The 15,244-nt window shown below is 40.8% G+C and overlaps 2 protein-coding genes across 7 annotated transcripts in view; both read left to right on the top strand.

The window, feature by feature from the left end:
• Positions 1–10,673, top strand: part of LOC124125834 (clumping factor A-like) — a 55,728-nt gene extending 45,055 nt beyond the window's left edge. The window contains exon 4 of the mRNA XM_046489204.2: positions 9,188–10,673. Within this exon, the coding sequence (XP_046345160.2) occupies positions 9,188–10,673 (1,486 nt within the window). The remainder of the gene's footprint in view (positions 1–9,187) is intronic.
• The window catches only part of LOC124125829 (alpha-(1,3)-fucosyltransferase C-like), a 42,515-nt gene that overhangs the window by 7,382 nt on the left and 19,889 nt on the right, over positions 1–15,244 (top strand). The gene's annotated exons all lie outside the window — the stretch shown is intronic.

Genomic DNA, 15,244 nt, shown 5'->3' with positions numbered 1-15,244 from the left:
GGCGGGGGTGACGTTTTCTCTTCTCCAGTCTTATAAAAGAACCATACAGCCACTATACCAGCAACTCCTACTAGTGCCCATGTTTTAATCGGATTAATATTTGAATTATTTATTAATTTCGCTTTCCTCGCCAGCCCACCCTTTCTTCCTGCGGCTATTTTCAAAGGATTCTTTGTCACTCTGGGTTGTTTTTTTGTTTTCTCATTCACATGTGGTGCATCCTCATTCACATGTGGTGCATCCTCATTCACTGGTGGTTCCTCATTCACTTGTTGTGTGTTCACTTGTTGTTGCATTTCCACAATCTGTGGTTCCTCGTTCACAATCTGTGGTGTCACCTGTTGTGATTGTGTCTCCATTTATATTATTAAGTGGGCAAGTATGTTTAAATTGACAATACCTAGCCGTTATTAAAGCTGTGGTGAACGGAGTTAAGAACATTCCGAATCTATGATAAAACTCACAGCTCACTGAGCTTATAGCGTGTTCGATGAATGGGTCTTTCTCGAGAGACTCGCATAAATACAGGCGATGTTCTGCCGGGATGGGGAGAAACGTACTAGCTACGGCTGTGTATAGTTGTAATATAGAAGACCCTATCGTTTTAGTCATGGTAGCTCCCAGTCTAGACTCGTAACGCGCGTACAGTTTTTTAATTTCTTCGTCGGTCATGTTATCAATTTTTTCGATGGTATAATTTTCCCCCAAATATTGGGAACATTTTCCACCGGCTACCAAAGCCGCGAGTCTTTCTCTATGTTTATCTAAAGATTTATCTGTAACTTGTTGATCTGCATCAGATTCTTTGATCATTTGTTCGATGAGTTCGTCGCATTCCATAATGTAATACCTAAGGAGATATTTAAGTCTAACATAATATAATATGACATATCCAAAACAACCCGTAATAATGAACTGTTGCGAAAGAATGATGATTTCGAACCACATTTTATGTAATATTAACCGCTAATGTTCAATTTGCTATAATTTTGCTACATTTTGCTACATTTTTGCTTGATTTGCTATAATTTTACTATATTTTTGCTATAATTTTGCTAAGCAATTGCATAAGCAGCTGGTTGATTGGTTTTTAATACGAGTTTACAGTGCTTCATTGCCGCTAACACTTTTCTGACTTTATCTCGTTCCCCCTTGGTATAAATGACATCATTTTCGCGTAAACATTCCTCGAATGAATCTCGATCTTTGCAATGAAAAAGCGCTACCCATTTGGTCTGCTCTCTGAGATCTTTCAGGACAGAGTTGTATTTTTGATTAAGTACCCAAACGCTATGTTGAGTATGCCGACCGGAGAATGCTAAATACGAAAGCATATCTTTCTTTTTTGTGAGTTCTTTACTCGCGCTGCAGTCGTCTATTACGAAAAGGGTCGATTCTCCTTTGTATTTCTCGTGACATACTCGGAGGCAGTCTTGTAAACGATCGCCCGGATCGACTCTGTGTACCCCGTCGTCATTCATTACCCAATCTCTCGATAGGTATGTTTTATTAACGCTTATAGTCGGGCACAGAATAATAATATGATCGAAAACGTCCCGATAATGACTTTCTAAAATATCTAGAATAAAAGCTGTTTTTCCGCAGCCCGTTTGACTGCATATGATAGCGCAGTGCGGATCTTTAGGTAAAAGATTATCAATAGATTGCTTGCACGAATCGCCCATTCTGTATATTAAGTTGCGCATCCATAATCACGTACAAATATATGTTTAATTTACCAGCCGATTCCTGGAGCTTCGTTATCTGTATGGTGGCACCCTCGCTAGCATTTTCTATTCTCCTCCCACTGCCGTGTAATTGGTCATCGTCCGTTGTTCGCATGTCGAGCCATAGCGCGTACTTCGTGGTGAGGTATTCACCCATCGATACACTCCCGAGAGACAGATCTTTCACGACCGCGTTAACTTCCGGAGAACGTTTTATAGAAGGAAGTTTTTTAATCTCATCCCACTGGTGATACGCTAGCATTCCTTGGCTATATAGTTGATTAGGAACGCCCTCGATAGTCAATTCTACTTTTGTAATCTTGGGATTGTAGAACTTCTCGGTATTTCTTTTAAACGCATCGGAGGGGTCCTCGAACAACATTAAAATACCCTTCAACGATCTTGTGGGGACGTTTAGATTGATATTCCACATCGTATCTTTTTTGTCCCTCGTGATCTTTCGGTGTCGCAGCACGCGATCGTACAAAATGGGTAAACTTCCCGTATACTGGTTACGAATTTGTCTGGCTAATTCGGGATCTGTTATCATATCGTACTCCAGCGAGTTATTGTCAATGGAATAGCTAGCATCATCACCACCGGTTCTGATTACTCTACCGTAGTCATTAAAAGTGAGTTCGTATTCTAACCTATCGCCTAGGGATGCTTGATAGAAGGGCATGTGGGAATCTAGTAATTCAAAGTCTAGGGGAATATAGAATCTGTTACCTAATGCGTCGGCAACGGCCTTATCTTTTTCGTTGGTATCAACACCATTTTCAGCACCCACGCGCAGTCTCAATGTGTTCTTATTACAAATACCTTGGTACTGTAAGTTTTCCCGCTCTTTATTATCCGTTCTCCAGAGATCCATGTAACAATAGTATACATCGCTATCGTCGATACTCAAAACCTCATAACCGCTAATTTTAATCGCGATTTTCTTAACGATAGCACGACCTATGTTCTGAACGGGCTCTCTGTTAACGTCTGTAGAAGTCAAACTAATCGTAAATGCTAGTCGGACAGTTCCCGGAACTAACACATCGTGTGCGCCGAGATTAGGAAAGCGAACCAGAAGCGTTTGATTCTGATCGATGGTACTAGGGTTATTAGTTATAGTTACAGACTGACGAATTGCTTTGACCCCTAATGGATCTCGAAGTCTACGTTGTGGGTTTAACTTGCGTCCGTATTGCAAAGACATTGTTTATATTGAAATTATGTACCCTATGTTTAATATAAAAATGGCTAATTTTAGATAATGACTTAGATCTAAGTACCTTTGATGACTTTGATAACCCAAACGAAGAGGGTACTGATGAAACCAACTTTGGTGGCACGAATCTTAACGATGAAATTTTACAAACGTCCGTCAATGATTATTACGATGTATTAAAAGATGATACCCCAATAGGTCGTGACTATTCAAAGTTTACGATAGATAGTAAAGGAATATTGCGACTGCGTGGCGCTCCGGATATTGATCTTATGCATTCTCGTACTCGTAAGCCCCTAGCCTTGTCTACGATAGCTGCTAAACACGGCATCAGCACTGTTCGTGATAAATTAGGTTTTGTGGACTACCGACGACTTTCCGCGAAGACTACTAAGGTTCTTCGAACCGTGCGTACTGAACTCATTAATACAGATGATTTGGAGGCTTCCTCGAAGGTGGCCTCGGACGGACTCGGAGAAATCTTAGATACCTATTACGATAATTCCACGTTACAGGTACCATATTCGGAGTTCAGTATTAGGGAATTACGAGGTCTTGACAAGGCAATGCGAACAATGCGGGGAGAACTCATCAATAATACAGCCAAGCTATCCGAACTCGACAAGCATATAGCTTATGAGAAAACAAAACTCGAACAGGCAGGCGATGAGTTCAGTAGACGCCGCGTAGCGGAAAGATTGCGTAACTTAGAAGACGAAAGATTGGCCCGCCTCGAGGCTGCTTCCAGTAATAGAAAGGCACTTCGTTCGCAAATCAGTCGTATTCAAGAAACTATCGATCAAGTCCTCAACGATGACACTACACTGACCGATAAAATTAAAACATTGTTCAGAGAACAGGGAATAACAATTGCCAGTATTTTAACCGCGTTGGGATTTATTATATCGACTTTGACTCTCTCGTTAACAGGTGGCAGTACAGGTGGTCGTACACCCCCTAACGATAAAAATGGTATAAAAGAGTGGATAAAAAAGCATTTAAAAGCATTAGGTTCAGCACTTGGAAAGCTCGCTGAGAAAGCCGCGGCCGCACTTCCCGGTATAATAGGGAGTGTTGTTTCCTGGCTATTGAATTTATTAGCTAAGACCACCACTTGGCTTAGTCAAAACTTGTGGGGGTTGATCGTAGCAATTGCAGGGCTGTTGTAGGTATTCGCTAAGAACTATTTATCCACCAAATCATGAGTAAACCAACCGAGACTCCACCCCTTACAAGCGCTGTTTTTTCATCGATATGTTGTTGATTTTTAGCCTCAATATGCGGTGGTACTTGTGCATTAGTAGATGTTTGAGAATTAGTAGATGGTTGTGCATTAAAAGATTGTTGAGCGATAGTTGGTGTTTGCGGCTTGACTATTCCCTTTTCGCCCGTGATCGTTTGCGTTATTAATTCGACATTAATATCTGAATTTATACCTGGTTTTTGTTGATCGGTAGCGATAACAATTTTATTGTTATAGCCTATCACTTGACCGATCTTAAGTTCCATATTACTCGGAGACATGTATAGTCCCGGCGCATAAACGAAGTCCACTTTGGATTGAGCGTACTGTAATGCATCTTGAAAACGCTTTATGGACGATGGTATGTCAACTGGTGAATTAATGGCGTCCTCCACGTTTGAGACAAACTGTTTTTGCGCATCGAACGCCGTCCCAGTACCTATGATTGACGTTCGTGTTTGCGATTGCGCTCCGAGAATTGCCCAAACATAAGTTCTTATCGATTCATTAACTCTTACAAATCCTGGGTTAGTAAAATTATTTTCCGTTTTATCATTAAGAAATTCATTCCAAGCATCATCGTTCAGTTGTATAAATTTTTTAACAATATAAATTAAACCACTCTTAAAACTCATAATATCCCCTCTCCAATCGTTACTATAAAGTTCCCAGCCTTTATACCAATGACCGGTTTTATGCCAATGATCATATATTCTTGCCTAAAGTTTGCTGGTGCTATACAACTTACCAAAATTAACTGGAAGTTTATTAAGTATTTTATATACATAATCGCTTTCTTCTTTGACAGATATTTTTTCATCTGCGTAAGGAACACCTAGACCATGGTTTGCTCCTTTAATACGCCAATCTTTACTCGTAGAAACATTAAATTCATTACAAATACGTTCATATGCCCCCCTATTATACGGATCATTTGATGCATTCCACGCTCGATCCTGCAGTAATGGAGCATTAATTTCTTTAAGTATACGTCTAATCTGATAATACACGTGAAATAATAAAACAGACTTATTTAGCATATATCCTGGGGCATTAACAGATACGCCACATCCCGTTGTGGCACACCATATGGCAAAGTTTAACTGATTCTGCCAAAATTGCATCGGATTGTGAAACCAGTGGTGCACCATTTTATCGCTAGTTGCCATGACCCTGTAATTTTCAAAGATATCTGGGAATTTAACGAAAAATTCAGCACCAGAGGCAGTTACTATAATCGATTGATTAGTAATGTATCTCGATTTCATGTTTAAGTTATGATATAGTATCATTGTATATTTAATATGTATGTTACACTCCCGGGAATAACAAATGGTCAGTCTATTGAACTGCTTCATACTATCGATAACTCGGATGGACAACTCGAAGTAGCTCTATGCGATGTAATGTATTACCCACTGTGGACCAATATAAGTGCTACGAGAGGTAATAATATGATAATTATACCAGGTGAAAGCAATAGTATTGAAAAACGCATTACTATACCTGATGGGTATTACAGCGTATGCTCACTCAATGATGAATTTTTTAAGCCTATGGGAGCTAGTCTCACACAAAATGAGTCGAATGGGGCGCTGATTTTAAACGCTGGAGTAACAGGTATACTTATTGGTGAGAACTTAGCAATTACACTTGGATTTGGACAGCCAGTAATATTAGCACCCAACGAATCAGTAATTGTATATGCATTACCCGATTTAGTTCCCTATAAAGAGTTGTGCATCCATCTTGATCAAATCAGTACGACAGATAATATTCAACAAGAAAGTCCTTCAACTCTGCTCAGAAGTGTTCCAGTGAAAAATGAAAAATATAATAGCGGTAGAACGGAATCTTCCTCAACATTACAATATAAAAAATTAAAGCGGGGTATTATTTCAGACCTTAAAATTTCTGTATTAGATGTAAAACACCAACCAGTACATATAGGATACTTAAGTGTAACACTCCATATTATAAATAATGGTTGATTCCATATTTAAGTTATGATATAGTATCATTGTATATTTGATATGTATGTTACACTCCTGGGAATAACAAATGGTCAGTCTATTGAACTGCTTCATACTATCGATAACTCGGATGGTCAACTCGAAGTCACTCTATGCGATGTAACGTATTACCCAAGGTGGACCAATATAAATGCTGCAAAAAATAATAATAGGATAAATATATTATCCATACTTGGTACTAGCAAATCCATTACTATACCTGATGGGTATTACAGCGTAAGCTCACTCAATGATGAAATTTTAAAGCCTAATAGAATTAGTCTCTCACAAAATGAGGTGACTGGGACAGTGAAATACAACCATGCAAATAATATAATTGTATTGGGCCAACCAGGTAGAGAGGAATTTAGTCGCTTAGATGGTGCACATCCTTATATTAAATTACCCGATTTAGTTCCCTATAAAGAGTTGTTCATCCATCTTGATCAAATAAGCACGACGGATAATATTCAACTAGAAAGTCCTTCAACTCTACTCAGATCTATTCCAGTGAAAAATGAAAAATATAATAGCGGTAGAACGGAATCTTTCTCGTCATTACAATATAAAAAATTGAAGTGTGGTATTATTTCAGACCTCAAAATTTCTGTATTAGATGTAAAACACCAACCTGTACATATAGGATACTTAAGTGTAACACTCCATATTAAAAATAATGGTTGATGCATCAGGCCCTGGAACAGTAAGACAATGTAATACAATTGCGCTTTCCGATCTTGGAGACATAGAAGGATATGGTAAACCCGGTACCGATGGTAAGTTATACGCTTAACACTTACGCGATAATGTATACAATCGGAAAGAAGTCACATTCACGGGTAATCTAGGAGATTTAAGCGATGTTGATGTTAGTAGACTCCTTAAAAACACTTCGTACAATATTACTCGCAACGACGATAATAAATGGACTATGGTCGAAGCAAACATCGAGTGGCTACTGAATATCGTCATTACCCCACCTTATGTGATGATGGGTAAGGGACATAATTTAACTAAGATAATAAATAGTGGCATCGTACTCGCGGCTTATATCCCGTCAAAACGAAAAAGTGTGTTAGTTACTCCCCTGCCAGAAAACCCAGGTCATATGTTATATAGTCGTCCGGCCTTAAAAAATGTTACTTTAAATTTGGTTACTGAATTCGAAGATATTAAAGTTAACTTGAGTGCAATACCTAATCTTTCTACGCTTATTATTGAAGTCTTGTTCGGAGATGCACCGGAAGATGCCTTCGAAATATTACCAGGTCTATCGATTAAATGGCTCAAGAAACACGAGCGTCAACGTTGCAGTATTATTCATATCGGAGCACCGCCCATTGCAACCCTCGAGGGGGTCCAAATTATTAAAAGTGACAGCATTTCTCTTTCTAAGATATTATTGCCGTATAATATACATTTGATAAGATTGATGTATAGTCTCAAAACATTTAAGCAAGACCAATTAAAGACTATTATATGAACGTAATATACACTATGAGTTTATATCCGGCGCTCGGTGAAGCATTTGAAAAGATGGAAACTGTTGATGGATTTCGATTACATCAAATAAGCGACATAAAACATCGAATAGGGAAGGATAGGGAGTTGAGACTTGGATTGTATAAAAAGTATCGCAGAGCCGTGAATGCTCTGGACGGAGTTGACACCGCTCTTGTAGTATCTGGCATGGGACTCGGTGTAGCGGGTATCGGTTTACTATCAACTATAATCGCCGCGCCTATCGTGCTCGGCATGGAAATAACCGCTGGAGTCTCGGGACTGGCAGGAATAGCGATAAAATTCATTTCTCGTAGGTTACAAAAGAAAGCATTAAAACACGATAGTATTCGGATACTCGCCGAAGCAAAGTTGAACAGCATTGAGGATCATATTTCGACAGCAATGGCCGATTGTAAGATATCCGAGGATGAGTTTCGTTTAGTGCTGTCGGAACTCACCAAATACAATGAAATGAAGCAGGAGATTCGATCAAAATCTCGTAAGACCAGTGGTATTAGCGAAGACGAGAAAAAAAAGTTCATAGAACAGGGGAGGCAACAAGCGCGTCAATTATTCCGTGCCAAAACCAAAGAACTGGTTGGAGATTAAAAATAGATTGCTTACTATCGTTTGATCACATTTAGACAAATGCTTACATAAATATATATAATAATGGAGATCGAAAAAACTATTAAATGGAAAGAATTACCACAAGGTTTTTATTATATCAGTGATGTCAAACCAACCAAATACGGTTATCAATTGTTTCTTATCAATTTACAAAAAGAGTGTAGTTATATAGTCTGGTCTCCTAGTAAAATGAACGAAGAACTTAATAAAAATGTTGAATATCGCTTTATCGATAAAAATAATGAAGAATATTTTTATTACCATTTAGACTCATCTAAAGCAATGATTGGCCCCAGGTATTGGTGAGCTAGAGTCAATTTAACTTAATCTCATGACTATCATTGAATTGCATAGTCATTTTGGCATAAAAAATTCCATCTGTAGTAGCAGTATAGGTATATGAATCCGGCTCCAGTGGAAGTGAGCCAGAACCCCCATTACCTATACTACTTACATGTCATCGTATCCCAATTGCGTAGATCAGTGCCGATGATATCAATCATTGGTTTGTCTGGTCCATACTCGATTATTTACAGACCTCCGTCATATAGTTTGAATATTGCTAAGTGCGGCGTTAAACAACAAACAAACAAATGCAATTGTACAAAAGAAAAAAGTGAAAACAGCTATATTAGTGAACTCCTTAAATCCTTAAATTATCTAATTATTGGAGGTAGAGGATATCAAAGTTTCAACTCGATCCAGCACTTTAATATTGTCATAAATTTCAAAGACACGAATTCCATATAACATATTTCCATAAATTCAGTGAATATTTACGCAATGATTGAATAATATATCACACACTCCAAGAAAAGTAACAGTACAGTAACTTGTACCATGTCTCGGACAGTAACTTGTATAGCGGCTCGGACAGTAACTTGTACCGTGGCTCTGACAGTAACTTGTACAGTGGCTCTGACAGTAACTTGGACAGCGGCTTGGACAGTAACTTGTACAGCGGCTCGGACAGTAACTTGGACAGCGGCTCGGACAGTAACTTGGACAGCGGCTCGGACAGTAACTTGAACAGTGGCTCGGAGAGTAACTTGAACAGTGGCTCGGAGAGTAACTTGGACAACGGCTCGGACAGTAACTTGTACCGTGGCTCGGATAGTAACTTGTACAACGGCTCGGACAGTAACTTGTACCGTGGCTCGGACAGTAACTTGTACAGTGGCTGGGACAGTAACTTGTACCGTGGCTCGGACAGTAACTTGTACAGTGGCTCGGACAGTAACTTGTACCGTGGCTCGGACAGTAACTTGTACAGCGGCTCGGACAGTAACTTGTACCGTGGCTCTGACAGTAACTTGTACAGTGGCTCTGACAGTAACTTGGACAGCGGCCCGGACAGTAACTTGAACAGCAGCTCGGACAGTAACTTGTACAGTGGCTCGGACAGTAACTTGGACAGCGGCTCGGACAGTAACTTGGACAGTGGCTCGGACAGTAACTTGTACAGCGGCTCCGACAGTAACTTGGACAGCGGCTCGGACAGTAACTTGAACAGTGGCTCGGACAGTAACTTGGACAACGGCTCGGACAGTAACTTGTACCGTGGCTCGGATAGTAACTTGTACAATGGCTCGGACAGTAACTTGTACCGTGGCTCGGACAGTAACTTGTACAGAGGCTCGGACAGTAACTTGGACAGCGGCTCGGACAGTAACTTGGACAACGGCTCGGACAGTAACTTGTACCGTGGCTCGGATAGTAACTTGTACAATGGCTCGGACAGTAACTTGTACCGTGGCTCGGACAGTAACTTGTACAGAGGCTCTGACAGTAACTTGTACAGCGGCTCTGACAGTAACTTGTACAGAGGCTCGGACAGTAACATGGACAGTGGCTCTGACAGTAACTTGTACAGAGGCTCGGACAGTAACATGGACAGCGGCTCTGACAGTAACTTGTACAGAGGCTCGGACAGTAACATGGACAGTGGCTCTGACAGTAACATGGACAGTGGCTCTGACAGTAACATGGACAGTGGCTCTGACAGTAACATGGACAGCGGCTCGGACAGTAACTTGGACAGCGGCTCTGACAGTAACTTGAACAGTGGCTCGGACAGTAACTTGGACAGCGGCTCTGACAGTAACTTGTACAGAGGCTCGGACAGTAACTTGGACAGCGGCTCTGACAGTAACTTGTACAGAGGCTCGGACAGTAACTTGGACAGCGGCTCTGACAGTAACTTGTACAGAGGCTCGGACAGTAACTTGGACAGCGGCTCTGACAGTAACTTGTACAGAGGCTCGGACAGTAACTTGGACAGAGGCTCGGACAGTAACTTGAACAGTGGCTCGGACAGTAACTTGTGTAACCGATTTTAGTGTGGAGGCAACATCAAAAGTCCAAGACACTGGTTACGGGGTGAGAACGTTTTATTCCCGGTCAGTTAAACACACCCTGAAACAATATATCATTCAATATATACAGCGTCATACAATATACCTGAGGCTTAAAAACAGTCCATTACACAAATTAGGTGAAACATAAATGACAGATCGTATGACAATACAACAAGGGGAGATAACTCCTTGATTAACTCATATCTTCAAAATATCTTCAAATTAAATATGACACAGACGTCTTAAGGTAATACGCATATCAAATAGAATAGATGTGATACTCAGTATCACATAAACATACGGGATGCAAAATAGCATAGTTCCTACCCGGTGTATGGCACTAGGGTGCACACGACGTTCACCAAGCTCAGCCAGACATATCAAGCGTACCTAAAATCCGTGTAAACAATATGCAACATTAATTCTACAGTAACCACAAATCAACATAGCTATTATCATTACCAACACCTGGAACACATCAAAACAACTTAGGCTAAAATCACATTCGTACTTACATTCACATATACACTATTCTTCCTCTCATATATGAAATCAGTAAATCAAACACTCAAACATGCCACAATTCACTCATAGGGAAAATATTATTACCTGAATGAATTATATGAGTTATTTGATAGTTATTTGTATTGATTCTATACTCTGAAATGCACTAGAACCTGACTGAAGTGTTATTTACATTTAGGTTAGATTTACCATTATTAAGGTTGAATTTACTTGTTTTATTTATATCCACACAATACAAATATAACATATAAAGTGTACACACTCATAAACCAATGTAAGAGATTAAACTAACCTGTGAGGTATTTGCATTTGTTTATGACTCCATGGTATTACAATCCTGATGGTGCAAAGAGTGACTGTGAAGTGCAGCTTTGAATTAGGAAAGAGGGCAAGAGTTTGAATGATCCAATCGGTGTTCATTAAATCAGGCCACGTAATAATGTGGTAGTCCTACCTATCTACCCTTAATCATATTAGAATGAAACTAACTAAAGAGCTAATAATAGACTCAACCTTCTGTGTCCTTATAATTATAGCCTGTATCAAAATTGACCAAACCTGTTGATAGAAAAAAATACATTCATTAGTTAAAATCGGAAATAATACACCTGCAATTCATAATGCAATTGTCATTATACAAATATCAATGCAACACTTAAATGACTTAAAACTAATATTTACATAACTATATAATACAATAATATGTATCTGCCACACACTTCCCCCCTACAAGGAAATGTCGTCCTCGTCATTTTCCTTTACCGGTGATGAGATCCAAAATAGCATCTGATGCTCTGTGTTGGTGGCTGCCAAATACGCCCTCAGCTAAGAGTGAGCTGAGGTAGTTAGCTCGCACAAGCCAATCCGGTTGAGCCACTGCAGAGAAGGCAAACTCTCCTCCTGACATCCACCTAGGCTGTGTCCGAGCTCGGGTAGACCGCCGTGGTTGGGGAGTAGGAGTCTGCATCTGGGGTAGAGGTTCTTGATGTTCTTCTGTATCTACAGTAAGTATCAGATGGTCTGGTGACTGATTCTTGCCATGGGTGTCACGGCCGGCGTCGTCAACATCTTCTGGAGATGGATTCCGTCCATGCGAGTCACGGTCAGCGTCATCAATCTCTTCTGGAGATGTATTCCGTCCATGCGAGTCACGGTCAGCGTCATCAATCTCTTCTCCTTCTCTGACAGAATTATCGTCTCCCAAGTCTGGTGCCTGTTCTGTCTCATCTTCAGCTGGCCTGTCAGCTGCATCGTCAGCAGACACTGAAGTACGTGAAGGATATTCATAGATGACCGACTCATCTCCATTTTCATCCTCATCAGATGTAACAGGATCCGGTTCAAGTTTAGGTGAATTTTTTCTCTGTTTCCTAGGCTTTGGAACTGGGGTAGGTTTTTCTGTGGCTGATTCTGGTTCAGGTGAAGTTATCCTAGGTTTTCTATGCTTTGGAACTGGTATTTCTTGAAGTGGAAGAGACCCAACTGGCAACAGGAGATTCCGATGTATTGTCTTCTTCTTCCCCTCCCCATTCTCCTTACCAAGAACATACACTGGTATGGAAGGAGTAGGTTGATCCAAAACGACATAGACATCTTCTTCCCATTTATCCGCCAGTTTGTGTCTCCCATCGAAAGCAACGATCTTCACCAGAACTCTGTCCCCAGGCTCTACTGTTGCAGCTCTGGCCCTATGATCATAATAGGTCTTCTGTTTAGACTGAGCCTTTCTTGCTGATGATGAAGCTACATCGTAGGCGCGTTTTAGACGTTCTTTTAGAGATCTGGTATAATCCAACCTTGACCTAAATGTTCCAGGATCGATATCAAGTCCGAATGCGAGGTCAACTGGCAACCGAGGAGGTCTCCCAAACATCAAGAAGAATGGAGATAGTGATGTTGTCTCATGGCGGGTACAGTTGTAAGCATGGACTAATGGACCTACATGTGCCTTCCAATTCTTCTTGCTGTCTGGATCCAAAGTACCAAGCATGTTGCAAAGTGTGCGATTAAAAAGTTCACACATTCCGTTGCCCATAGGATGGTAAGGGGTGGTACGTGACTTGTCGATTTTTAACATTTGGCATAACTCTGACATCAGCTTCCCAACAAAGTTGGCACCTTGTTCTGAATGAATCCTCCTTGGTAATCCGTAGTGTACAACAAAATTGTTGAAGAAAGCTTCAGCTGTGGTCTTTGCTGTCATATTCTTGGTTGGATATGCCTGAGCGTAGCGTGTGCAATGATCAGTGATTACCAGAACATGTTGTTGTCCACCTTTGGAAGGTTCCAAACTAAGATAATCCATACACACTAACTCTAGTGGCTGTGATGTCTGAATGTTTACTAGTGGAGCACGGCTTGTAGTAGCTGTCTTTCGTCGCAGACATCGTGCACACTTCTGCAAATGAAGTTCGACGTCCTTGGTCATTCCTGGCCAGTAGAACCTATCCCGTAATAGGGAAATTGTTCTGTCTCTGCCAGGGTGGCCAATGTTGTCATGTAGACTATGCAGAGCTGCTTCACGACATCTAGATGGAAGAACCAGTTGCTCCTGCTCAGCCCCATCCACACTGATCACTCTGTATAGCACTCCTCTCTTCAGCCTGAAATGATTGAAACTCTTCAGTAATGCAATCATCTCCTTGTCGCCAATGAAGCGAGATCAATCTGGTCTAGTTCTGTTTGTGAGATGTTGAATGATTTCAACTAGGGCAGAGTCCTTGGCTTGATATTTCCTCCAGTCCCTTGCGTTCATATCGCATCTGTCCTCGGTCTCCTCTTCATCTCCAACTAAAGAAGCTGAGAGACACAAACTCTCCACTAAGTTGGTAGTATGAATGGCTCCACAAATGGCATTAACAGAGTCGGTAGGAATCTGTCCCATCTGATTTGATTCATTCCAACCGGGTAAACGAGACAGCGTGTCTGCATCAGTATTGGCTGAACCTGGTCTATACCTTATGCTGAAGTTGTAACTTGCAAGGGCTGCAAGCCATCGATGTCCTGTTGCATCTAGACGAGCAGTAGTCAGGACATAGGTGAGAGGATTGTTATCTGTCACTACTTCAAAGTGATGTCCGTACAGGTAGTCATGGAATTTCTCAGAGACTGACCATTTGAGACATAGAAACTCAAGTTTATCTGCTGAATAGTTTCTTTCAGAAGGAGTTAAACTCCGGCTTGCATACGCAATGACACGCAGATGGTCCTCTTGTCGTTGATATAAAACAGCGCCTAAACCCTGTGTGGAAGCATCAGTGTGCAATTCAAAAGGCTTTGAATAATCGGCATAACCAAGCACCGGTGGTGTAGTAAGTCTTGTCTTCAGGGTCTTAAAAGCATCCTCTTGGACAGGTCCCCAATTCCAATCAACGTTCTTAGTTTGTTGACGTGACTTCTTGGATCCAGTCTTGGGCATAAGCTCTGACAATGGTCTTGCAATTTTTGAGAAATCTTTGACAAACTTTCTGTAGTAGCCAGCGAATCCCAAGAAGCGTCGGACATCCTCTGGAGTTGTTGGTGTTGGCCAGTCTTTAATCTTTTCTACTTTATCTGGGTCAGCCTCAATACCATCCTCAGAGACAATATATCCAACATATCGGACTTTGCGCTTAAAGAACTTGCACTTCTTAGGAGCAAGTTTAAGTCCACACTGCTCAAGTCTCCGGAAGACCAATTCCAACCGTTCTACATGTTCTTCATATGTCCTTGAGAATATGATGAGGTCGTCCAAGTAAATTAAACAGATCTTGAGATGTAGGCCTTCTAGACACTGTTCCATTAATCTTTGATACGTGGCTGGTGCATTGGACAATCCAAAGGGCATCCAGTTATATTCGAAAAATCCGAGTGGACCGACGGTAAATACTGTCCTCTGTTTGTGTGCCTCCTCAAGTTCAACCTGATGATATCCACTTTTCATATCCAGCACAGAGAAGAATTTCATCCCACCCAAACAGTCTAACAGTTCTTCAATGCGCGGTAAAGCATAGGAATCCTTAACTGTCCGATTATTAAGCTGGCGAAAA

The sequence above is a fragment of the Haliotis rufescens genome, unplaced genomic scaffold (assembly GCF_023055435.1).
Source record: "Haliotis rufescens isolate VD_foot unplaced genomic scaffold, xgHalRufe1.0.p SCAF_27, whole genome shotgun sequence".
NCBI classification, from domain to species: domain Eukaryota; kingdom Metazoa; phylum Mollusca; class Gastropoda; order Lepetellida; family Haliotidae; genus Haliotis; species Haliotis rufescens.
Note: the sequence above shows the minus strand (reverse complement) of the source record. Positions and strands in the feature narration are given on the sequence as shown.